At 45.2% G+C, this 25,700-nt stretch overlaps 1 protein-coding gene across 10 annotated transcripts in view; it reads right to left on the reverse strand.

Annotated features, from left to right (window-relative positions):
* Positions 1 to 25,700, reverse strand: part of PPP1R12B (protein phosphatase 1 regulatory subunit 12B) — a 133,077-nt gene that overhangs the window by 91,814 nt on the left and 15,563 nt on the right. For 2 of the 10 annotated variants that reach the window (XM_085561520.1, XM_085561523.1), the window contains exons 1-4: positions 12,793 to 13,232; positions 7,337 to 7,467; positions 5,765 to 5,883; positions 2,746 to 2,905 (exon numbers count right to left, since the gene is read on the reverse strand). In XM_085561520.1, coding sequence (XP_085417646.1) covers positions 2,746 to 2,905; positions 5,765 to 5,883; positions 7,337 to 7,467; positions 12,793 to 13,140 — 758 coding nt within the window. In that variant the 5' untranslated portion in view covers positions 13,141 to 13,232. Of the gene's footprint in view, positions 1 to 2,745; positions 2,906 to 5,764; positions 5,884 to 7,332; positions 7,468 to 12,792; positions 13,240 to 25,700 lie in introns of those variants that run through there. The other 8 variants (XM_085561519.1, XM_085561522.1, XM_085561521.1 and 5 more) reach the window with 6 other exon arrangements.

Genomic DNA, 25,700 nt, shown 5'->3' on the forward strand with positions numbered 1-25,700 from the left:
CAATCCCTGATTGCTCTGAAGATGGACATGCTGCTGGCCAAAGCTGGGCCAGTTACAGAGGCTGGTGACACCTTTGTGACAGATTTAAGAAGAAAATCAAAACAAAGTGGGCATGCAGTTTTTCTTCTTGTCAGAGAAGAGGAGGTGAGAACATGTGAGGGAAATAATGTGGAGACACCAAGAAGAATGAGGGGGAGGAGGTACTCCAGGCACCAGAGCCAAGGTTCCTCTGCAGGCCGTGGTGATGACCATGGTGAAGCAGCTGTGCCCCTGCAGCCCACGGGGATCCACAGGGGATGCAGAGATCCACCCACAGCCCACGGGGATCCACAGGGGATAAAGAGATCCACCCACAGCCCACGGGGATCCACAGGGGATGCAGAGATCCACCCACAGCCCACGGGGATCCACAGGGGATGCAGAGATCCACCCACAGCCCACGGGGATCCACAGGGGATAAAGAGACCCACCCACAGCCCATGGGGAAGTGATCACGCTGCAGTGGGTGGATGCCTGGAGGATGCTGTGATCCAGCAAGAAGACCCAGTGGAGAGAGGGGACTCTGTTTCCAGGCTAAAGCAGCCTGTTCCTGGAGGACTGCACTCCATGGGAAGAGAGATCCACGCTGGAGTGGTTTTGGGAGGACTGTGAGCCTGTGGAGGAATTCATGTGAACTCACACTGGAGAATTTCACAGAGGACTGTCTCCCGTGGGAGGGACCCCATGGTCTCACAAGGAAAGGACTCCTCTCCCAGAGCAGAGAAGAAAATCTCGGTGATGAACTGACCCAAACCCCCATGCCCTGTTTCCCTGTGCTGTCAGTGGGAAGGAGGGATGGCCTGGGAGTAAAGGTGTTTTAAAGGCTTTTTTTTTACTTCTCATTATCTTCCTCTGATTCTATTAGCAAGAAATTCACTTTGCAACTTTTAAGCTGAGCCTGTTTTGCCTTTGAAGGGTTTTCTCTGGGCCTTATCTCAACTCATGAAGCCTTTGTTAATTTTTTTTTTCTCCTCTGCCCATCTGTGGGTGGGGAGGGTGAGCGACTCCTGTGGGTGCCAGCATTGGGGAGTGTCAAACCACGACACCTTGTAAAGACTATTTACAAGAGCATGTAGTAACAACACAAAAAGAAATAGATTCACATGGACAGAGGGCAGGGCTAGATTAGATATGAGGTAAAAATTCCTCCCTGTGAGGGTGGGGAGGCCCTGGCACAGGCTGCCCAGAGCAGCTGTGGCTGCCCCATCCCTGGAAGTATCCAAGGCCAGATTGGATGAGGCTTGGAGCAACCTGGGATAGATGAAGGTGTCCGTACCTGTTGGACCTCAAAATGTCCCTCAGACATTTCTGGAGGTTCCAGGCCCTGGTCGGAGGCATTTGAGACCCTGGCAGGCAGCTGGAAACAGCTGTGATTTTGACTTTGAGCCATGGAATGATTTACCAGCTTTGAAGGTGGAACAAGCAGTCACAAAAGTTTAGATATTATAGTAGAAGTAGTTACAAAGCAGAGAATTTTTTAGTATTGTACAGGGGGGTTTTAATACCTGTAGAGAGGGGTTTTTACTTTGTACATGGGGGTCAGAAGTTTTAAGATGGAGGAATGTAGGCCGGTCCTGTTCCTCCTCTTTCTTCTTCCTTACCTCCATGTTCTTGATGATGTTGGCACTTATGGATTGGTTTAGAGTAGAAAAGCACCATTTAATATAGGTAATAGGCATTGGGGAAAAACTGTAAACATGTATCATGTAATGTACCATATAAAAGAGAGCAGCAGCCCTGGGCAGAGGGAGAGAAGAAGACAGCAAACAGAGAGGATGTCAGGGTGTGTGTGTGTCTCTGCCAGAGCTGCTGAGCAAACTGCAGCAGCCTGAGAAGAAAATCTTTTAGATAACTTGCAATAAACTGCCTTGAGACCGAACAACAAGAGGCTGCAGAGTTTTTCTTTGGAAGCATGGCTTGGAGGAGAGACTTTACCACCACATGGAACCCCTGAACCAGGCCGGGGTTCTGACACCTACCCAAGGCATGGGGTGGGACAAGATGAGCTTTAAGGTTCCTCACAGCCCAATCCAGTCAGGGATTTCATTAGCTCTATGTTCATGGGCAGCTCCAGCCACACATAAAGAGCAGAGAAGAAAGCTTTATTGGTGTAAAGCCTAATTTGACATTACCTGCAACAATATTAACGTTTTTTACCAGGAAATGCTACACTGGGCAGGCTTATGTACATAATAATCTTGTTAGTGCCAGGACAGCAGAGCTGTCAGGTGCTGGAATCCCTCTGTCACTACAGGAGCAGTAGCATGAAGGGGCAGAAGAGGACAGTGAGACAGGGGTGGACACTGCATTTTCCCACAAGAATGTGAGAATGGTCATGCAGTATGTGTTGTCACTTTGTATGTCAACATTATACTTTTATCCCCTACTACCGTTTAACTTGCTAGTCCTGAAACTATTACTCTAACAGTGAAAATCAGACTTGTGATTAGAAAAATTAGAGACCTCCTAATTTATGCCTCATTCTCTAAAAAGCTTTCATTACTCCAAAAAGGCCTGGAGGTATGAAAGGGAACCCTCCTGTCCCTGTGTATTTCTGGGTGAACCACTGTGGTTGTACACACAAAACCACAGAGCCTTTTGAGAAACAGAAGCCTGAAAATATCAGTATGGAACAAATTTCTCTGAATGTAAAGCAAAATGTCTTCAGCCTTAATTTCATGCATCAGCCCTGGGAGGAGCTCCTACCTCATGACTTCAGAATATCCCTTGGCTGCAGCAACATGAAGAGCTGTGGCTCCTGTCCGGGGCTGCTTTATATCCTCAATTCTCCCACTGTTCAGCCACTGCCGAGCATCCTGGAGCATTTGCTGCTCCTCTTCTTTCCTTGACAGCTCTAGGTCTACACCTAAGGGGGTGAAGCACAGAACAAAAAACAAACAAGGGATGAAAGCTCTGAAGTACTTGTTACACTTAACCTATGCTGCATTTGATATAAAATATTAGTAAATTATTTCTGATCTTCCACAAAACAATCAGCAAAAGCCTCTTCTGTGTCATTGACAGAAACTTCAAAAACTGCCCGAGTTAAAATTTTTGAAAGCTGACCCAGTGTTTGCAACCCAGTCCAATTAACTAAAAGCTCAGGTGTGCATTAAGGGTAGAAGGATTGAGTTCTACACAGGCTGTGTCCCAGACTGAAATAATAAAAGTAATGAACAACAGCTTAACTGACTCAATTGACTTGTATTGAGGGTATAATCTCAGACAGAGAAGGTCTGAGGACCCTCAGATGTCTCCTGCAAGAGCATGGTGACGCCAGCTCTGTGCTCACACCATATTCAGGACTCTGCATAGGACACACACAGGAATCTGCACTGCTCCAGAGGCATTCATGACAGGTATGCTGAGAGAAGTACTGAGTTATTCCACCGAGCAGCAAACCCCCAGATTCTGACAAAACACAATTTGAAATAATTTTGGCATTAGAAGGCCAGAAGAAATCTATGCTGATGGCCTAAGTGACTGTTTTGGGCCAGTGGAGATGTGGAGAAGCAGGGGGATGGATGTGGAGAGGGAAGTGTGTCTGGCTGACAGACTGTGTCAACTGTCATTAAACAAACGAGAGGCAAAACCAACTTTGATTTGTTTTCCTAAGTGGAGTTTTCACAGTAATGAGATCACAGAAGGACAATCAATCACAAGTATTGATACCGATCCAAACAAGATTAATCAAAGTAGAACTCTCCGACTCAGGAAAACATACAAATTAGAAGATGACAAATCTCAAAAATCAAGAAGGATCCTGAAGAGCAAGTGTTCCTACTGATTAATACTTTCAGTATAAGAATGATATGATTGCCAGTTAAATTATGGGGCATTACATTTAAAATAGAACCAAGGAAAACATTTAACTCAGAGTCTGAGCTATGAGACCCACTGTTGCAGGATTTTGCAAAGACCAGTAATAAACTGGCTACAGACCAAGGACTAAACAAGTTTGTAGCTATTACACACAATTCCTGAACATGTTGGAGTTCCCAAGGAGGGCTGAATGAGCTCAGGAAACAGAAGGCCACAGGGCATTCACAAATACACAGAAAGCCAATTTGGCTCAGGAATTTCTGAAGGCATAGTGGCTGGAGGCTGGGAGGGCAATTGTACACACTAGAGCTGTTGTTACAGTCTGCAGCAGGCATCTGCTCACAGCCCCTGCTGAGGACAGGCTGCAGAGCTGGGCAGATGCTTATTTAAAGTTCAACCCCATTTCCTCCAGCAATATGATCCTTTAAACTGTGAGATGGGAATCTTCATCTGGAGACAGATGGTTGTTTCAGGGTATCTTAGCAGGATGCCACTAATGTGGTGAGGCAATGCAAGCAGAATCCCAATAAATGTCAGGCAAAATACCTGCAGGTAAGGCATAACCACTGCCTCAATGTCCTGTAAGGTTTCAACCACATTACTGTCATTTACAGAACCCGAAGGTGCACAAGTCCATGGAACCTGGTGAGATGCATCCATGGGTCCCAAGGGAGCTGGTAGAGGAAGTATCTAAGTCACTCTTGTATTTGAGAAGTTGTGGCAGTCTGGTGAACTTCTCATGGATTGGAAAATGGCAAACATAAACCCCATTTTTAAACAGAGACAAGAGAAGGACCTGGGGCACTACAGGCGAATTGGCCTCTCCTCTGTGCACAGCAAGATCATGGAGCAGATCCTCCTGGAAACTATGCTAAGGCCCATGGAAAGGAGGTGATTGGGGACAGCCAACCTGGCTTCTCTGAGGGCAAGCTGTGCCTGACAAATTTGGTGGCCCAGGAACATTAATACAGGTGACAAAGCACCGAGGGACTGATTCCTTCTTAACTATACCTTAAAAAATAAAGTCACCACCATGTGTCAAAATATATCTGATAGAGAGACTGGATTCAATCCAGCATGCAAACAACTCCCCCAAACCTGCAGGAATAAAATAATCCAAACCAGAGTCCTTGGGGGCCTGTAGTTCAAACACACACTCCAAGGAGGATAACTTCAAAGCAAGAAGAACCAGATCAGACATAATGCAGCTGAACTTTGACTGTGTCCAAGGATAGAAGCTCCAGGAATTCCTTGGGTTCCTTTTCCAACATTGTTGATGAAATTCATAGACACGATTTAAACTTCTCACACACATGTGGAGGCATTCAACCACTCCCAAATGAGTTCCATGAGTATGAAGAAAATTTTAGACTGACAAAGCATTCTTCTATTTTAACATCAGTCAAAACTATTCTTCAGCCAGGGATGTTTGTGCAGGGACAGCCTGGAGAGCAGCCCCTCAGTGAGGCACACCTGATGAGAAAGTGGATATGGCAGAAGAAATCTAGAGAAAGATCAGGATAAAGTATGTCACTCCGGGCCTGGAACATTAATTTCCTGGTCTCTGCCTCTGGCAGTCCTGTAAATCTCACCTTGGTTTTATCAAGCCTTAGTGAAACAAGACCTTTCATTGATATCAGAGGTCAGAATTAAATCTCACTTTAAAAGTAACTAGATCTGATGGATCAGATTTCAGGATTACGGTGCCTTGCTTTGAAGAATTCCAAGGACAGACATGACAAACCTCCTGCATCTGCTCCACTGTCCTGATAGCAAAGCAAAATTTGTCTGCTGCTTCCTGAGCCAGATCTCAGATCTCTTCACCAACAGACAGCAAGGCAGCAGAATTCTCATACAGAAACTCTTAGAGGTCCTGACTCACATATTCAAGCTGTTCCTTTACCTTGTTTCTTGACTTGCTCCAGAAGCAGGTCCTTCATGGCCGCCTCCTCCGCGATGTCGGACGGGACCTCCCCCTCACTGTTCACAGCAGCCACGTTGGCCCCATGGCTGATCAGATACCTGCACCAAGGACACCCAGGCCAGCACGTCACACCTCCTGTGCTTGGCTTCAGAGCAAGGACACAGCATCAAACAGCACCACAAAGTATTTGCCTTTCTCATGCAAGTTCAATTACTAAATGAGGACCTTATTCTTAGCCAATTTCTAGATTAAAAATGTTCATTGTAAATGCAAGGTCCTTGCTCAGAGGTTCACAGCTTTTCTTTCTCCACAGTTACTTAAATACCCCTGTTATTACATGAATCTGGTTGACTATCCTATTGGGGTTTTTTTTAAGAAAAATAAATTTTACTAATTTTTAAAAAAGCCTCATCAAGGATTATCAGTTTTTAAATTTATCCTCTTATAACTTCACGAAAAGTTCATTGAAGAACAACAGACATCTTCTTTGGTTTGCAGACATCTTTTAATCAGCAGAATTTTGAGAAGTAAAAGAAGTATCTGTTAAAGCACACAAATATAGGAGGGTGAGGTTGCCTGGTTTTATAATTTATTTTCAATGCATTTAAGAAATAGTTATCTTAATTCAAATTTTGGAAACTTTCTGGTAGCTGTGGTGGACTAAATATATAAGCACAGTATGACTGGTAAAGAATAAAGGGTTTGTGTTCAGTCTGGAGAAAAGGAGGCTCAGAGGGAATCTTCTCACTCTCCACAACTCCCTGACAGGAGGGTGCAGCCAGGTAGCAGACAGGGAACAAGGAACGGGACAAGAGGAAATGACCTTAAGCTGCACCAGAGGAGGTTCAGGTTGGAGATTAGGGGACATTTCTTTGCTACCCAGGGCAGTCGTGACATCACTATCCCTGGAACTGTCCAAAGAACGAGTGGATGTGACAGTTGAGGCTTAGTGGTGAACGTATTGGTGGTGGTGGATTGACAGCTGAACTTGAAAGTTCCCATTTAAAGCCACTTAACCACAGCACTGCTCACACCAGTCTGTGGTAAGGAAATGTACTCGCAGAATCCCAGCCTGGTTTGTGTTGGAAGGCACCTTAAAGCCCATCCAGTCCTACTCTTGCAGGGTCACCTTTCACCAGACCAGGCTGCTCCAAGCCCTCTCCAACCTGGCCTTGGACAATTCTAGGCAAGGGGCAGCCACAGCTTCTCTGGGAAAACTGTGCCAGGGCCTCCCCACCCTCACAGGGAGGAGCCCCTTTACTACAAATTGCTGTATCAGCTGACCCATTTTCCTTTTCGTTGGCATTTTAGCTAAAGTATCTAATTAATCATAAGACAGTCTAATGGCAGCAGCAAAAGGCAACCAGTTGAAGGCTTCACCTTAATCCTCAGAAGTTCAGAATTCATTACCAAGAGAAAAGCACCTATTTTCAGCATTGCTTTCCAAAGCATTGTAAAAGGCTTAGAGTATTCATCACCTGTGTACCTGCTCTGAATAGAAAGGCACAGGGAAGTATTATAAATTCCCAGAATAGCCCCAGACTCACTCACTCTGCTATGTTCAGGTAGCCACATGATGCCACTGCATGAAGAGGGGTCCAGCCCTCGTTGTCTTGCTGGTTCACATTGGCTCCATTTTCTACCAGGAACTTCACCATGTCCAGGTTCTCATCAATACAGGCCTGAGGGAGGATGGGAGAAGATGTCCAGGGTGTGGAAGGATCGAAGGGAAAAGGAAGAGAGAAAAAAAATTGTGTTGGTGTTTTAATCAAATGTACAACCTTCATTGGCAGCTTACTGGCAGCAGGCAGTATCTGGGTTGCACTTCCCATGCTGTGAGCAATCACACCTTAAAGCTCAGGGTAACTTCAATTTGTGAATGAAAACAAATTAATTTCGGAACTTTCAAAAATTAATTGTAACTCAGAGTTCCTAGATGGACAACCTCTGAATTTGTTCAAACTTCACTTTTCACTCCTTTCACTCCCCCACACAGTCCCCTTCCCACAACTGGGATGCTGAAATGATGGATCTGTGGTAGTTTTAGGTACAGCATCAAATCCCTCTAAGCAAGGCAAGCTGTGTATTTACTTAGGTTATACTGGTCCTCAAAATGTCAGTGAATGAAGGCTGTAACAGTGAACACAATGAGGCCTCACTAGGGGCAGGGATGAGCAGGGAAAGCAGCAGCTCCAGGAGCCAGACTAAAGCAGCTCAGTTACAGAGGTAATCATTGCAAAAGCAGAGTTCTAAGAGTTCTAGAGAATTAATAACTTCTTTATTCAGCAGCATCTCTTTGTTTTCCTGAGTCTAACAGAGGAAACTCTCCCTGTTTGTTCTACAGCCCCATGAGCTGCTGAAGAGAATGACAGCCCTTGATTAGCTGCTGCAGTCATTCCTGAGCCTGCATTTACAGAGAGCTCCCTGCTTTGAAGTTGCCAGAAGAAAACCTAGCTTGATTTTCAAGTCTCAGCAGTTCTGTTGGGTGGAATTCCTCCTTCCTCAAATTCCTGTCTCCAGCATGTTTTCGTTACATTTACAGTTCACTGGAAGCTGCTATTCAAGGATGAGCTGGCAACTTAATACACACATCCAAATGTGTGTCTCTGCTGGGAAGCACGGGGTATGACCAGGAGGTGCAATGACCGCTTTTTACTACATGTCCAACCCCAGGCAGAAACACAGCTCCTCATTACTAGAGAGGGAAACAGCTTGTCCAGGATTCCTCCAAAATCCCAACATTTGACCCTTTTGCATAGCTTGATGTAGGCACATCTGTTGTTTACAGCAATCAAGTGACTCCCAGATGATCCATCTAAAATGAGCAGCACTAACTATCCATCCACTCCTGTCCCAGCAAGGAATTAAAATGAGGAAATATTCTTGAACCAATATCCACACACCCCAAAAAGAAACAATCCTGGTTTATCAACATGTTCTTCTATGCTGCATTGCTCATGTCAAAGCAGAGGCATGTCCTGGACCAGGACAACCAGCTCTTGCTATTTTTACTGCAAGGAGAGTTGGACTGGATGATCCTTGTGGAGTTTTTCTGACTCAGGACACTATAGGATTCTCGGTGCAAATCCCAAACTGCCTGCTTAGGACACAATCACTCCTCTATTTGCTTGGTTCACATGCAGCCATGCACAAGCCCAGCTTTGAAACGTCCAAGGAAGCACATTCCAGATAACTAACTCCTAGTTCAGGTACTTGGCAAACATGAGACAACACAGGGAACATCCACAGTACAGGGAAAGGATGCCCCAGGAGCAGGCTCAAGTCCCACTGAGCCTGTGCTGGAGTGTCAATGTGTTTCCTGGCCCTGCTTTTGACTGATTTACCTGAATCTTGGCCAGAAAAGCACAAGCAGAAGCCTAGAAATCATTTACTTCAGGGGCTGCTCCAAACCCAGAATGGCTAAGCCCAATCTGGACTGGCTCCATCTCCCACCCTGAGGCCCAAAACAGTTTTGTCCTGTAAACCCTGCTTTGAGGGGCTTCTATTACATTACTTCAAGTAAAACTGGGGAAAAAAAAAAAAAAACAAACCCACAAACAAAAAATCTTGGGGACTGAAGAACATTGCCAAAAGGTTGGAGGAGCCCCAGGTCCAAGCATGATGGGGCAGGACATGGTTACATCTAAGTAATGTAGGTGCAAACCAGGTTCTACCACCAGCCTCAGGAGCAAGGGTTTGGTCTTCTTTTAGTTTATCTGGTCCAACCCCCTGTTCAAAGCATGGCTAAATCTTCTTAGATCACACTACTCAGGGCCTGCTACAGTTTAGTATGGTGGGATAGAGACTCTCTGTCCTCGTGCTTCACCATTCTCTCTGTGGGTAATTCTTCTCACAATCTAATAAGGATTTTCCTTGCAACTTGTTCCTTTTGCTGCAGTCTCAAAGTCTCAGCAGGTGATAAGGGCAGGAAATACAAGCCAAATATTCCTACTGTCCAGGAGAACAGAAGAACTACAGCATGCCCAATATGCAGCCGATTAATTTTAAGACATACGGTAGAAAGGATAAGCATCTGATTTCTATAATCCCACAAACTACACAAATAAATCTATTAATTCTTCTGTCTGTACCAACACAATGAAATGCAGCAGGAAGGCAAAGAAAATGATGCATGCAGAGGTGGACATGGATCCATAATAATCCCTCTTCAGCTCAAGAAGAAATTCTTTGAGAATTTAAGTCTGATCCTGAAAAACTCAGCTTGAATCTCTGTTTTACTGCCACTCATATTTATTGTGATTTACTTCAAGCTTTCTCCCAACATACTTCAAATAAACTGCACATAACATCTTCCTTATGAGTTACTCACATTTTGACCTGGCAACACCACCAGTGTTGACTTCATCTAAAAGCATATTGCTTTGGAAATAGCCAGGAATAACCAGGAAAGGTTCACCCATGCAGTGCTTTTCTTTTGGGCACAATCCCTTCTGGCTGCCCACAGCACCGGAGCCTCACAGAGGAATTTTATCAGCAAAGGCAGCAAGGTGGATCATGGTTCCTGCCTGTGCACACTCACTACTCTGCAGGGTTTGTTCAAGTGTTAGCTGTAGCCTGAGTGTGAATCTAAATTTAGACTGAAGAATGCCTCTAGAGCGTGAGCTTTGTACATAATGATAGACAATCTTCTTTACATTGTTTATCAAATACACCCACTACATCTGCATAGCCTGGGAATCAACCAAAGGAAAAGCATGGTTCTTGCTCAAGCCACTGGATAAACTGAAGTCTACAGTTAAATGCCTGTATAAATGCATAAAAGAGTCCTGTCACTCTTATAAATTTCTCCCTGTAATTGGCCTTGCTGTTGCGCTGTCCCCACCCTGCCCAGTTCTGATAGAATGCGTGTTAGAACCAGCAGGATACTGGGATCAATTCTTACCTGTTCCTACACTGAAATCTGCAGTGATTTGCCTCTCCTGGCTCCTGCAGAAAACAGTCGATGATGAGGAGTCAGGGCTCTGTGGGTGCTGACAGCACCAGGGACTCCCAAGGGAGCCAGGACCACTTAACACTTGTCTGCACTTACCACCAAGAAAAAGCCAAGTGCAAAGGGCTCCACCTTTATCCTTAATGAAGCAGCAGAATATTCTTTAATATGTAAGAGAAATAACCCTCCTCCTCTTCTGTAGTTCATGAAAAGCTGCTGCTCAATGCATGTGATCAAGGAAAAACTGCTGGTCTACACATGTGATCCAGCCATGGAACACTGCCTGGCAAATACTGATTTTAGTACGAGCTGACGACACACAAAACCAGAACTTAGACACAGTAGAGTGACATGAGCGATTTTTTAAGTGACAGGTATGACCATGCCTACTTCAAATACCAAAATACAAGATTTTTTTGCATTGTTCTATCATTACATGCAACTAATTACATTGGCTGAGATTTGAAAAAGTGAGGTGGAAAAGGAGTTTCTAAAACCGGCATTAGATAAAAAAGTACTGAGTAACTCCTGCTCAGCTCTGAAAATCTCATCATAGTGTCATGTAAGAAACTATCAGGCAAAGGATTATCTACATAATTTTTAGTCAAACACCCTAAAAGAACACACTTCCAAGATCTTAACATGATATGACATGTTTAACACAACTCAGAGCAAGAATTATGAGGTTAACAACTTGGAAAATGAGTAAAATTGGTAACTTCTAAAAATCTTTTGAACTTTAAGAACCTTAGAAAGCCTTTAAAAATGTTACAACAGATTAAATGGCAACTTTTAGGGGTTGCAATGTATTTCTGTGTGTACTTTTAAGGCATCAACTGATGTTATCAGGGAATTCATACTTGCACATACATTAATGGTATTAATAGTTTCAATACAAGTCATCATTTAACCAAGATACCCAGTAAAGAACAAAATTCTCACAGTTCAGAAGTACTTAGGGCACACATTTGTCCACCTAAATTTTTTGAGAGGCCTGACTGCTGATACCCCTCCAGCACATCTCTATTGTGTGTTTTCTTGTGCAAATCTACCAAAATGAAGCACTGTGAGCCAGCCTGTAGGAAAAACAGCCTTACTGGGGTTCAGGGGTACAGCTCACCTTCAGGCTGAGCCAACAGGGTGACCTGAGGTTACTGGAGGAAGGAGAAGAGGACAAAGAGGAAGTAAAGGGGTAGATATGTCCTCCCTTAAGTACTACTAATCCTCCAACAGATTTAGGAGAGTGGATAAGTTTAGTAACCCAAGAGGATCTATTGCTATGCAGAGTTCTCCTTTCTTATTTGATCTATCATTCCTCAGGAACATGGTAAGGACCACGACCTTAGGGAGCAGAGTCACAAAGCAGACACCTGCCCTCAGCCCCCAAAGGGAGGGGACACAGTAAAAAAGAGTTGGCTGAGAAGTAATGCTGCCTTTTTGGTGGGCAGTTTCTTCATGTGAGGAAACACTCCCTCTCTTAAACTGTCCTTGGGATTTGGCATGAAGAAAAATAGAGGGATAGGCTTAATTCTTTCCATTTCAGGCCTTGCTAACCCTCAGCTGCTTGGTTCACACGTAGGAGAAGCTAAAAGCAAGGTTAACTACAAAGTATAGCAATTTTGTCTTTAAATTTTTAATTCCTTCTTTATCCTCTGCCTCTGTACAAGCTCTAACACAACCTTCAGGGTGATGTGATAGGGTGGGAGTACAGGATGAGTATCTTTCCCTCTCATCGTGGATCTTCAGCAGGCTAATCTCTTGCCACCCCTGTATTTTTCTTGGCAGTTGATAAGCTTCAAGGGCTTCAGGAATGGTACTAATGTATTACAGTTTTAGCAGTCCTTGATGCAAACCACATTCAGTGCCCAGAATTACCCACTCAACACGCAAAAAAAGTTGGCTCATAGGATTTAAATCCCAGGCATCGCTGGGCAAGTCTCCATCCCCAGCTCATGGTGTTCCTCCAGCTCCTGGCAGGAGACCAGCATTTAGCAGTTTTTCCATAGGGAGGAAGTGCTCAGTTTCTAAAATTTGCAGATATGGCATATTAGCTTACCCCCTTTGCAGCGAACAGGTGGAGCCCTTTCCAGCCAGGGACGCTCGCTGCAGATTTGAGTTTTGCCAGGAGCTGTTGCCAAGGCATTCTTCTTCCAAGCATGAAGTTTACATTACAGTAAGGAAACGAGGACACCAGGAAATGGGACAGAGCAACTTGGCTTGTCTGGCAAGGCTTGTCCAGCAACCAGACAAAATCTGATCTTATCCTGAATGAAACCTCATTATTACAATGGTGTTGCATTTGCTCTTTCCTCTGAGCACCCAGAATGCACAAGCACCACTGAGCCCTGATGAGTATCTGCTCCAGCGGCCTGCCAAGGGTTTGGTTTGTGTATGTCTTGGGCATCCCTTGGTTCTGAGATTGAAGGATCAGGGAGGAAAAGAAGACAGATGGGATGAGACTGAGGGTTCAGAGGACTGGGAATCAAGCTCCAAGAGGTGTGAACAGTGTGACACTGCTCACTTTGATACCAGCAAGGAGAGCATCTAAATCCTCACAAATTCCCAAGAAATTGCTTGGGATCAGCTGAGAGAAAAAGAAAAACCAAACAAACCTTTTCACTTCCACAAAGAGAAAAGTGGTTACAAACCCAGAACACAGATGCCAGGCAGTAACTGCACATCCGCAGTGCTGTCACAGGCACCCACGTGGAGGTGGTTGTTTTCTCCACAACCTGCCCAATTGTTGGTGATTTAACATAAATACAAGAATAACATTCAGCACAGCTGTTTGTAGGAAGAACAATTGTCATCAGGATGTCAGTGAGAGCTATTCAGCAGCAGGGCCACGTCCTGCCCTGTGCCTGCACAAGGTGCTGGCCCTGCCAACAGCAACACCTGTAACAAGGGGGAACCTGGCTGGGAGCACAGGGCACTGCTCCCTGCAGCCCCTCTGAGGCAATAGTCAGTTTACAAATAATACGTCACATCTGCCAGTGTCATATGATCATATGGGATAAAGCAGCATGGAGACACTTGGCATCAGCCAGCCAGGAAACCTGTAATAACTGCTGTGGGCTAACTTTGGCTGTATTTAATTCCCTGGTGCTCCCAGTGTGGTTGGTTGGGATTTGAGAGAGAGAAGCCATGCATTTGCTCCAGGCACAAGGAAAACGCAGGAAGGGGAAAGCAGAAAGGGCTGCACGCTTGGCTGCTGTGTTACATGTTTCTACTATGAATACCCCAGTCTTGTGACAGAACCCAATCTTGGTGACTTCTCTGTGCACAGAGTGAAAATCTCATAATCCTACCGTGTCGGATCCTGGGGTAGCAATCCCCATGGTTCCCACACGGAAATCATACTTGGCAGTTCCACTTGTCACACATAAATGAGATGTGTAAACTGCCTGCTCAGGCACATGCTGGATTTTGAAATGGAGTATGAGCTGCCAGGCTAGGAGAGGCCATGCTTCAGCTCTTCTTGATTACTCCAGGAAATTCCCCTCTCCAGAGCCTCCCAGCACTATGGCACCCCTTGCCCTGTGCAAAATGCTGCTGCTAATGAAAACCCCATTATTAATTCTTCTACCAGATTCTCCTCCAATCTAGAAATCAAGCATTGAACCATGTTTACACACCCAGCCCTTCCCTAACATTGTTTGCTTCCCTCTGTTCCATCACTGATCCAAATTTCTGTAACATTTGAGTTCTCTCAGATTCTCCCACACAATCACACATCCATCATTCTTGCACTGACCCTTTTCCACATGTGTGCCTAGAAGGCCACTCCATCTTTCCATCTGGTGAAACCACTTAAAATTCAGATGAAGAGACCCTCAGAGCAGGGACCATCTGCTACTGCTTGAAGAGCACTCAACTCTCAACACTCCCCAGTGCCAGTCAGGTACAGAACAGCAACAGACACACCATGGAATCACTCCAGTTGGAAAGTACCTCTGGAGACTCCTAATCTAGTGCCTCTAGTGTCAGCAGGGAATTCTCCTCGCCCTTCTGGGCTGTGGATTTCTGTGTGGATTATCATAAGCATGTGTATATATGTTCATATAGACATACACAGACAGATTTATTATTTGAAAATCCAGGGAATTTTATAATTGTGGGGAAGGACTAGAAGAACATAGATTTGTGCAGCCATTCTGATCCAGACTTGACTCACCTCCACAGCTTTGATGCTTTGTGTTCCCAAGCCTCTGGCTTTTGACTCCTAAATGATGCCCTCATGCTGAAAACCTGATGTAGACTCGTTTGAGTGACAGAAGCTGCACCACCCAGAAGCTACAAAAAACTCTGCATCACACACGGGGTGAAAAAAGTTGGTTTTGTTTAAACAAATCAAAGGGAGACAGCACACTCAAATTATTAAAAGGTCTACTCTGTGCTAAGCAAAGTGTCAGAGTGAATACAGGCCATCAAAAGCAGTAGTCTACAAGCAGAATGGTTTCTGAGTTATGTAAGTGCAGTCTGAATTCAGCTCAAGACCACCATAAAAGCACCAGCAGGTTTAAGGCCAGTTGCAGGGTTCCTCCTTCTCAGCCATGTGCTCCCACACCTTGTCTTGCACAGGATCATCCCCATTTTCAAAATGTGCCCAGAGAGTGTTGCCTGCCCAAGATGGGTAGGATGTGCCTGTCCTTTCCCACTGCCTGCAGACCAGCACAGAACCAGCAACACCAGGGTGAGCTGAGCCTCACCCTCCAGGACTGACTGGCAGCCACAGGACAACCCTCCTTGAGCCAAGATCTACCAGGTCACTCCTTAACCTGAGTTCTGAGAGGGCTTCTTTACAACATTTTCTATAGGACTAGTGTAACAAGACCACTTTGAGAAGCTTTGGAAATGGTTAAAGGGTTCCTGCAAACCAGAGGCCAAAGCTGACACCAGCAGCACCATTAACTGTTACACATTGGTCTAGAAGCACTGGCAGGGCAATTCAGTCATGCTGTCACAGCACAGCCAAAGGGATTTAATGACAAGACTCACTTCTCAACTGTTCTCCTGTCATAAGTCTAAAATATATGGAACAAGGTTAGCCAGCAGATAAAGGGAGTCCATCTTCCAGCAAATGCAAGGCAAGAGTAAATATGTGATGTCAACACACACCTCAAAACCACTAACAAAGGCAGGGCTGATGACAGCTGAACAGCATCAGGGTTAAATCTGGGAGCACAGAGAGAGGAGTTCACAGAAAACAAAGGGGAAAGAGCTCCCAAAATAGCCTGGCAACTGTCAGCACTCGGACTGTCGGCACTGGAAGGTATGACCTTGCCATGGTGTCCCATGATCACAGCTCTGCTCTTAAGGGGCTTCTGTCAGAACCAGCACTACCCAAAAATTCCACCTCCAACTGATCCCTGTATCTCTGGCAGCACAGATTACACTCACCAGTGATTTGGGGAACAACAAGCAGCTCGTACTGCTGCTCCTGCAAAACGACAGAGCTTTTGTACCTTCTCCATCCTCAGCCTTGGCTTCTGCAAGTCCTTATGCCTTGACACTCTGCACAGGCACTTCTGTACCCCTAGCCCAGCTTTAAAAATATTTATGCTTTAAAATTCTTGGCAAATCTAATTCTGAAACAACCACATTAGAACCAGGAGAAAGAGGTAAATTCTATTTTAAAAAGAACAGAGGAAAGGGAGTGAAATGAGATAAAAAGATTAATTTTATAGTCTGATTAATTAGATATAGAGGCTCATTTTTTTAACAGCAATTGAGACATACTTCTCATGTAAGCAGGAAGAGAAATATATGGATTATGTCAGATTTTTCCATTGAAAAAAGCCCCACATAAAACGAGAAGTATTCAGCAGTATCCATGTCAGCCATCAAAAGAAACCAACAACAAATCTCACAATGATTATTAGCACAACAAAAAACCCAGCAGAGCACATGGGAAGAGAGTAATACATGCAAGGTCGTAATTATGCCATGAACGTAGCATTTCCAAGATGAAATAGCAGCATGAAATACCAGGGGGGGAAATGCTTTGAATAGAAGCCAAATTTTGAAACTATTTTGAAACTCCCCACACCTTCATATGTTTACTGGAGCCATCAACTTCTTTACAGGGACTAAGATGTAAATACCTGCTGAACTAAAGCAGAGATGGCTTGGCTAAATGTCTGTGGAATTCTTTCCGAGTGCCAGGACTCCTGCATGTGCTGCAGTGCTGGTGCCACCAGTGAGTGCTGAAGCACCACACTGCGCTTGTCCCCGCCTGGGCAGGACCTGCCCTCACCCGGGCAGCCCTCGGGATGCCAAAGCTTCCAGCTCGGCTTCTGTGAAGAAACAGGAGCCACTGCGGGAAGGAGAGAGAAGGTCAGCTGGACACTCACACTCTGGGTTACCCAAAGGGGAGGAAAATGGGAAGATAAATTGCTTTGCTTTTACTCTTGCTAGAAGGACAGGCACAGGCACGCAGCATTGCCAGCTCTTTGCCTCTCCTTGAATATTTCTAATGAAAAAGCATTTTGGCAAACCTAGCAAGATCAGCATGGACCACACGGACATCAACTCACTAGGGCTACCAGAGCTCAAAGAGGGTTTGGACAATGCTCTCAGACACAGAGTAAGATTATTGGGGTATCTGTGCAGGGTCAGGAGCTAAGATTCCATGATCTCTTCCAACTCAGGACATTTTATCGTCCTATGAACCCCTCCAGCCTCACAGTATTTGTGCTTCCATGTGTCCAGCAACTTGCACTGAATTCACCTCTTATCCAAACAGGGCCCAAGACATTGATTTTCCATTTCCACAGTGCTCCTCCTCTGCAGTGGATTGACTGGTTTGCCATTTGCATTTACAGCCCACGACACAGCTCTAAACCAGCACCAGGCCATGTGGGACTGACTTCAAAATTCACTCTAGACCATCATTTTACTCCCTCTTTTTCATCATCATCATCATCACCCCACTAGTTCAAGCATGATTTTTAATACCCACTCTTTCAACAGCAGAGGCTAATGCTTGGTACCATCTGAGAAGAGCTTGAAACGAGTCCAGGACGTGATCAACTGCCAACACTAAAAATAAAGTCTTTCTGTCACTAAAAAGCAGGGACTGCCAGTTTTCTAATGGTGTGGAACAGCACTGGCTTTTCAAGTCTCACCAGTTTAGTCATTCTGACCAGTAAGTATGTAATTTCTCTCCCCCTCAGCCAGCGCTCCCTGGCACTAGATCAAGACAGTCTATATAAAACCTTGCCCTTAAATTACTGAAATTTTCATTCCTGCCCAAAATAACTATGTTTTATAATTAGAAAACTCACAAGCATCTCAATCCTGTGTGAATAATGAAAACTTAGGTACTGCAGATTTGCTTAGCAAAGAAATGGTCAACTAACAATCCTTTGTCCTGACAGGAACTCTATCAGGGGCTACACTGCACTATTTAATGCAGTTCCTAAAGAATTCAGTTTCACAACACAAGCAAATATAGATATAGCGCAGCCATCATCTCAACACAAATATATCTTAAACTTCCAAGATGCAGGCTTAGATCAGCTCCAGCCAAACCCAAGGGCTGACACTTGCCCCAATGCCTTGCAGGGCCACTGGTGGTGATTAAGCAGCAAGGTGATTTGGCATTTGGCCAATGCCAAATGGGGGCTTTCCTGGTGAATAACGGGGGGTAAACAATGTAAAATCGCTTTATGGACCTTTGGAAAGGTGGCTCCACTCACACCAGAGCTGCTTGAAGGGCAAGGTGGGGTGGGAAGGCAGGGCAGGGCCCCTCTGCTCTGGGCAAAGAATCCTCTACAGGAAGAGTCTCTCCAGGTCTTCTACCCCAGCAGAGACATGGAAAAACAGCTGCAAATGATTTTAGCTACAACTTGGCAAACTAAAGGTGAGATTTGTGTTGCCTAACTATAGATCTCAAAGGCAGACAGAAAAATCTCTGTGGATCACTCCAGGCTTTCTTTAGTCTCTGCCACGACAGGATTTTGCAGCAGGCTTTGCTGAAGCCAGGGCTGCCCTCATATACCTAATACCCTGCCAGCAGACCCTCTCCCCCAGAAGGGCACTGACACTCATTTGATACCCCACTGAACAGATCCAGAAGCTAAACTGGCTCACGGTGGGACCAGAAAGCACTTGCCCTGGCATCAAAGGCACATGACAGGAGCAGCAGGAAGGGCAGGACTGAGATAGTCTTGAGCTGCTACAGAATGTCTCGCTTATGTCAAGACAGACAGTTCATGCTGCCTGCAACCTAGGGAAGAATGGATTTTTCAACACAGAAAGCATTCAAGTCACTCCAGGGCCAGTATTGCTTTCACAGAAACCAGCTCTACCTTACAGACATCAAAGTTCATGTACAAGAAGTTTCATGAACTCCTGCAAATGCCAAAAATGCTGAATTAGCACTAAGTGACTAGAAGCCAGTGGCTGTGAGCAGAAACACCTCAACACAATTACAAGAGAAGAGCAAGACGAGATTGTTGGAGGGATTCATTGTCAGTTTATTCACAAACAGACTGTCAAGAGCTTGGTTTCCATGCACATCCCTGTCTTGCTGTCTTGCAGCCACATCAAGTTTTGTTTCAAGATCTGAATTTTACCTTTGTGGCCAGAAAAAGAGAAGGTGGTATATAAAGAGAAAAACATACAGCCAGTAATTGTATTTATTCATTTTCCTTTCCAGTCTGGCAGCATGCAGAAAAGTTTAAATTTGCTACTTTGCAGTTATATATTCAGTGGCTAAAACCTCTCTAAGGATCAGTCCACGTGCTCCTAGAGGCAAAAATCATCCCCAGACAGATGTGTGGCAGCTTGCTTGGGCATTTTCCAGTCCCATGTCACTGAAAGTCTTTCCAGTCAAGCAAACAAGAGATTTTTCTGAGTTTTGCCACTGTTCCTGCCCACACCTGAACAAGAGCCTGGCATCCACCATGGTTCAACCACCACAGTCACTACTGCTAGCAGGAAAAGACTCCACATCAATCAGAGGACACTGAATTTACTTTGAAGCATAACAATGATGGAGCTGACAAAGAGGGGGCTGGATAAAGATTGCAGATCCTAGTGCCATCACTGGGATTTGCAACATCACTTACCACAGTGCAGCTTTAAGGAAATACTTTCTTTTAAATGCTGCTGAAACCTTGATATAATAAGCTATTACAGCAGAAAAGTTAGGCTAGGTATTTTCCAAAAACATAGCAAATAAAACTATCTAAACATAGCAATTTAAGCCTGGACTACAGCTGGCATTTTTAGTGTACGAGGTAAAGGAGAACACAGGAGCTCATGGTCCTATGACAGAGTCTGCACATCCCTTCACAGAACCCCAGACTGGTCTGGATTTGAAGGGAACTTAAAGCTCTGAAGCCCCTCTGCTCTGAAGCCAGGCTGGGAGAGCTGGGAGTGCTCAACCTGGAGAAGAGAAGGCTCTGGAGAGACCTAAGAGACTCTTCCACTGCCTAAAGTGGCTCCAGGAGAGGCATGGGCAGGGACACCTTCCACCTGCCCAGGTTGCTCCAAATCCCATCCAACCTGGCCTGGAACACTTCCAGGAATGGGGCAGCATGCTCCAGGCACCCTGTGCCAGGGCCTTACCACCCTCACAGCCAAGAATTCCTTCCCAATATCCCATCTATCCCTACCTTCTGGCAGTGGGAAGCCATTCCCCTGTGTCTTGACATTCTAGGCCCTTGTTCAAAGTCCCTCTCCAGCTCTCATGGAGCCCCCTTTAGGCACTGTAAGGGCCCCTAGAGTCTCTTAGCCTTCTCTTCTCCAGGCTGAACACCACCAGCTCCCCCAATGTGGCTCCAGAGCAGAGGTAAATTTTTTCAAGAACTCTCAATACTAGAAAAATACGTATGTTTGAGGATCCAATTTATATGGGGTTTCAAATGCCAACCACATTTTCAGGCAGAGCTCATTTGCACTTGCCTTTATTCACAGGAAAAAAAAGAAGAAAAATCAATTGACCCTGTTAGGTCTGCTCAGTCACAGCAAAGTGTCTTTGGGTTTCTTTATTCCTGTGGGAAACAAACTAAAGCAAATCTCAGCACAGCCACCTACAGTAACAAAATCCTTCATTGCTGGTTTCTGAGCACATTCCATTCTTGCTGCCATCAGCAGTCCAAAGAAGAGGACAAGGAACTCCATTCTGATGATGTCTGTGGAAAAGAGAGGTGGTGGCCAACATGGCACAGAGAGCACAGAGCTGTTAAAGAAAATGACCTGTGGAATAAGGTCACTGCAGAGGGAGAAGAACTGCTTGATTTCCCCGTGAAACTCTTACAGGGTAGCTGAGTGTGTCAAGGATGTGGCCACACACTGCTCTTGTCAGAGCATGACATCAGATATCTTGATAGTTTGAAAGATGGACACAACTAAGGTGCCAACTTTCTCCTGTGGCATGAATCACATTTGAAATCTAATCAGAAACTGTGGTCTCTGGGATCTAAGAAATACAGACCTGATACAAACTTTTATGTATTCCTCAGAGTAACATAAACCCAGTTATTGCCTCAGTGCTGTTCACATGCCCCACGTGGCTGAGGTCCTGGCAGCCCGCTCTGAACTCTGCCTGAGTGCCCCAACAGGACTTCCACAGTGTCACACAGATGGCAGAGGCTGAAGAAAGGTCACAGCCAGAAATGGTGAGGGCAATGAATGTATCCAGTAAAGGGAGAGCTGGCAGCAGAGCAAACTCTCCACCTCTGTAACCACCAGGAGCACCAGCCAGGCAGCTGCCTGGGCTTACAGGTCAACTACAGCTCTTACTCATCCCTGAAGTAAATCAAAACCTGGTGGAAGTCCAGCTGGAGGATGGTGAATTCTCTGTTTATTGCACCGTGTCTCCTGATCATGAGTCTGCCCTGCAGGTGTGTGGCATAGGAAACCCTCAGGAACAGGGTACTACAACCTGGATGGTGAACAGGAGAATTAAGGAGAGGACAAGGTTTGTCAACAATACCCAACTGCCAGAGGCATGGAACAAACTCTTGTCTGAGTGCATCACCCCAGTCCAGACAAAGCCACCAAGTTAATCAGAGGGATGGAGGACCTCTCCTGTGAGGAAAGGCTGAAGGAATCGGGATTGCTCAGCCTGGAAAAGGGAAGGTTTCAGAGTGACCTAATTGTTGCCTTCCAATGCCTTAGAGGAATTTACAGGAAAGATGGGGCAAGACTATTTACAAGCACATGTAGTGACAGGACAAGGGAGAATGGGTTCAAATTGAAAGAGGGCAGCTTTAGATTAGATCTAAAAAAAATTATTTACTGTGAGGGAGTTGAGGCCCTGGAACAGGTAGCCCAGGGAAGTTGTGGATGCCCTACCTCTAGGGGTGTTCAAGGCCAGGCTGCATGAAGCTCTGTGGAACCTGGTCTAGGTTGAAGGTGCCCCTGCCCATTGCAGGGGGCTTGGAACTAGATGGGTCTTCAGGTCTCCCTCCAACACAAACAATTCTGTGAATCTATGGTTTCTGCTGAAAAGTAGAGACACAAAAAACATCACACAGGAAGACTTTCAGAGGGATCAAAATGCAGCCCATCTCTGTGCCAGCTGTGAAGGAAGAGGTCAAAGGAGGAAGCAGTGAAATGATCCTTGGGAGAGCAATCCTGTGTTTGTCTCACTGCAACATGACTGCAGATCCCCATGACCATGCATGCACCCCTGGTTGCAGGCTGAATTCCCAGCTTGAAGCAAAAGCAAGGCCATGAGAAGGTGGATTTCAGGCACAAATCTGGGCAGGTGGTGATGGCCATGGGATGCAGGTGAGTTCCCTGCTGCAGGCAAGGCAGATGCACAGGCAGGGGAGGCTCCAGAAACTCAATGGCTTGGAAGAGGAGCTGGACAGCAGGATTGCTTGGGCAGCACTCCTGGAAACCACATCAAGGCTACATCTATCAGAACAATGGAATCTTCTGAGCAGGAAGGAACACAGAAGGAACATCCAGTCCAACTCCTGGCGCTGCACAGACACCTCAACAATCCCACCCTGTGCATCCCTGAGAGCATTGTCCAAGCACTCCTGGAACTATGGCAGCCTTGGGGCTGGGACAATTCCTTGGGGAGCCTGGGCAGTGCCCAGCACCCTCTGGGGAAAGAACCTTTGCCTGGTATCCAGCCTGACCATCCTCTGGTGTACCACCAGACAAATGGACAAACAGCAAGTGTGTCTCTATATGACTAAGAAGATGCAAATAAAGTCACTGATAAGTGAAGAAACTCTTGGAATGTAAAAAGGGAAAGACTTTAGCAAACCCAAGATCCACCAACCTGCTGGGGTCACATTAGTAGATGGTACAATGCAGAAGAGCAGGTGTATAGGAAAATGTCATATTTTGGAAAATATCCACCAAGGCTTTTACAGAGGGAAGTCATGTGAAAGAAAGCCACTGGAGTCTTTTGAAAGGTAAATAAACATGAAGACAAGGAGGATAATACAAGACATTCACCTCAGATACATGACATGACTTTTTGGGTTATCCTGTGCAGAGCCAGGGCATGGACTTGATGACCCTTCTGGGTCCCTTCCAACTCCTGAGATTTTCTAAAGGATTCTCCACAGGCCTCCCATTGTGGCTTCTGAAGCTACCAATTTGCCCAGCTAAGAAGGAAGATCCTTCACAATTAAATGTATTTTCCTGATGAGTAGACCAGAATATGGGATAGATTTTGGAGAGTTCTGCAGAAAGCTCTCTCCCAGGGTCTGTGCTACACAAAGGACCTGGAAGAGAAGGTGATCAGTGAGGTGAAGTTTGCTGGTGAAACTATTCAAGGGTTATAGCAAAGGACAAATTTGAAGAATCTTACAGTACTGAGCAACTACTGATAAAACAGTAGATGAAATGCAGTGCAGATCACTGCAGAGTGAATCACAGGCACAAAATACACCCAACAAAACAAAATAAAAGGCTCTGAGCTTATTACTGAGTTCAGGGAAAAGCTCTTAGGATTATAAAAAATAGCTATAGGAAAATGTCAGCTCCAAGCTCAGAAACCAAAGCATATTCTAGAAATTACTTGGAGCGGAACAAAACAAACCATAAAATATCATTAGGCCTATATATAATGCAACAGATTTTCAGTATCGTAAGAAATTTTAGTCTCCACAACTGAAAAAGGTACAAAACACAAATAGGACATGAATGAGAAAAAGCTCAGCTAAAAAATAATTAAAAAAAAAAAACCAATAAAAAACACCCCAAGAAACAAAACCCACTCCCAAAAAACCCAAACAACTTACTCCATTTTCCAATAGCATTTATTAAGGATTTTCGTGGCATCACACATAAGGATTACACTATTTCTAGGGTACCACATAAATAAACTCCTTGGGGAAAACAAACTGGCTGAAGAAAATTTCAAAAAGATAAAAAGGGAACAAGCTGTAAAAGGCTGGGGAAACTAGGATGTTTGTTCCACATTTGCTCCCCACAGCTGGTACCCTGACCCACTGCAGCTACACAGCAGGGATGGGGCTGGGTAGGGAATCCACAGCCTGCAATTCCCTGAGCCTGTGGGAACACTCCTCCAAAGGTCCCACTAGCACAGACTAACTAGACCCAGCTCTGTCCCCCCTGGTCAGCAAGAAGAGAATCAGAGATTGTGTTTTACTGGTGTGAGATGAAACCAAAGCAGAGAAGGTGGAGAGCTCCAGAGAGCAGAGCCCAGCCTTTCATAAACAGTCTTAGAATGACGCAAAATAGGAATATTTCTATATTTAGGTGGGAGAATCTCAAGGCAAAACAAGCACATAAAGGACAAAGCACTGGGGAATCACTGAGGAGGTCAGAGCAGCCCCAGCACTGCTGTGCTGCAGCACATGCTGGTCCTGACTCAGAGGGGTGCTGCTGAAGCAGGAAGCACATCACCCATGGTTCCAGCTGAGCCTGCCATGCACTGGGGCTTCTTGCCTTCTGTAGGAGGTGCAGACAATTGCTTTGTGATGATGTTTAGGAAATGATTAATTAACTGTCTTTTCTAAAAAGCTCTGGTCATGTCTCAGTACAGAGGACAGAACTAGAAGTGCTTCTGTGACCTCTTCCAGCCACATCCGGAGCTCTCCAACAGCAACCATCTGCCCTCACCACTGAGACAGCCCAGTCTGGTTTGTGGGCAAACAGCAAAAGGCCCAACACATGGCAGCAGAAGAGGTGCAGCTTTCAGCATCCTACCACAGAAGGAAAATTACCCAAGCACTGCTCCAAGAAGCCAAGGCATTAGGAAACTATTTTAAACAAAGTGGAAAAGAGGTGAATGGTTATAGACTGAGACCAGACCAGCACAACGCATTAGTAGGATGGGGGTTGTCTTCTTCTCCCCGGCTACAACGGACAGGACAAGAGGAAACAGCCTCGAGCTGTACCAGGGGACGTTCAGGTTGGACATCAGGAAGAATTTCTCCACAGAAAAGGTGGTCAGGCACTGGAAGGGGCTGCCCAAGAAGGTGGTGGAGTCCTCATCTCTGGAGGTGTTTAAGGACCAACTGGACAAGGCACTCAGTGTTCTGGGCTGGCTGACAAGATGATTGGTCAAAGGCTGGACATGATGATCTTGGAGTCTTGGAGGTCTTTTCCAAACTTAATGGTTCCATGACTCTATGTTTAAAATAAATGAACTATAAAAAGGAGCTAGTAGCTTTGTCAACAATAGGTATCATCCAATCTCCAGGACTCTGAAGGTTTGTTTCACCACCATAGCACTGTAATTTAAAAGATGCAGGAGTTCTTGTTTAGGCCAGGGCTTGAACTGAAATCCCAAGCACAATTTACAGGAAGCCAGCTATACTGTCAGCACATGGATCCCCTCCCAAGGACTACAATCAATGTTTTATTCCTTGTTCACTTTCTGCAACATTGGACAATTTTCTTACAGATTAACAGCACTTAAACTAAATGGAAAAGAATGGATTTTGAGGACTGAGTTGTAGACTGTAGAGAAGCCAATACTTGGAGTAACTGTAAGACAGGATTTGGCCTTAAGCACAG

Source organism: Lonchura striata, chromosome 26 (genome assembly GCF_050655825.1).
Source record: "Lonchura striata isolate lonStrDom1 chromosome 26, ASM5065582v1, whole genome shotgun sequence".
In the NCBI taxonomy this organism is placed as follows: Eukaryota; Metazoa; Chordata; class Aves; order Passeriformes; family Estrildidae; genus Lonchura; species Lonchura striata.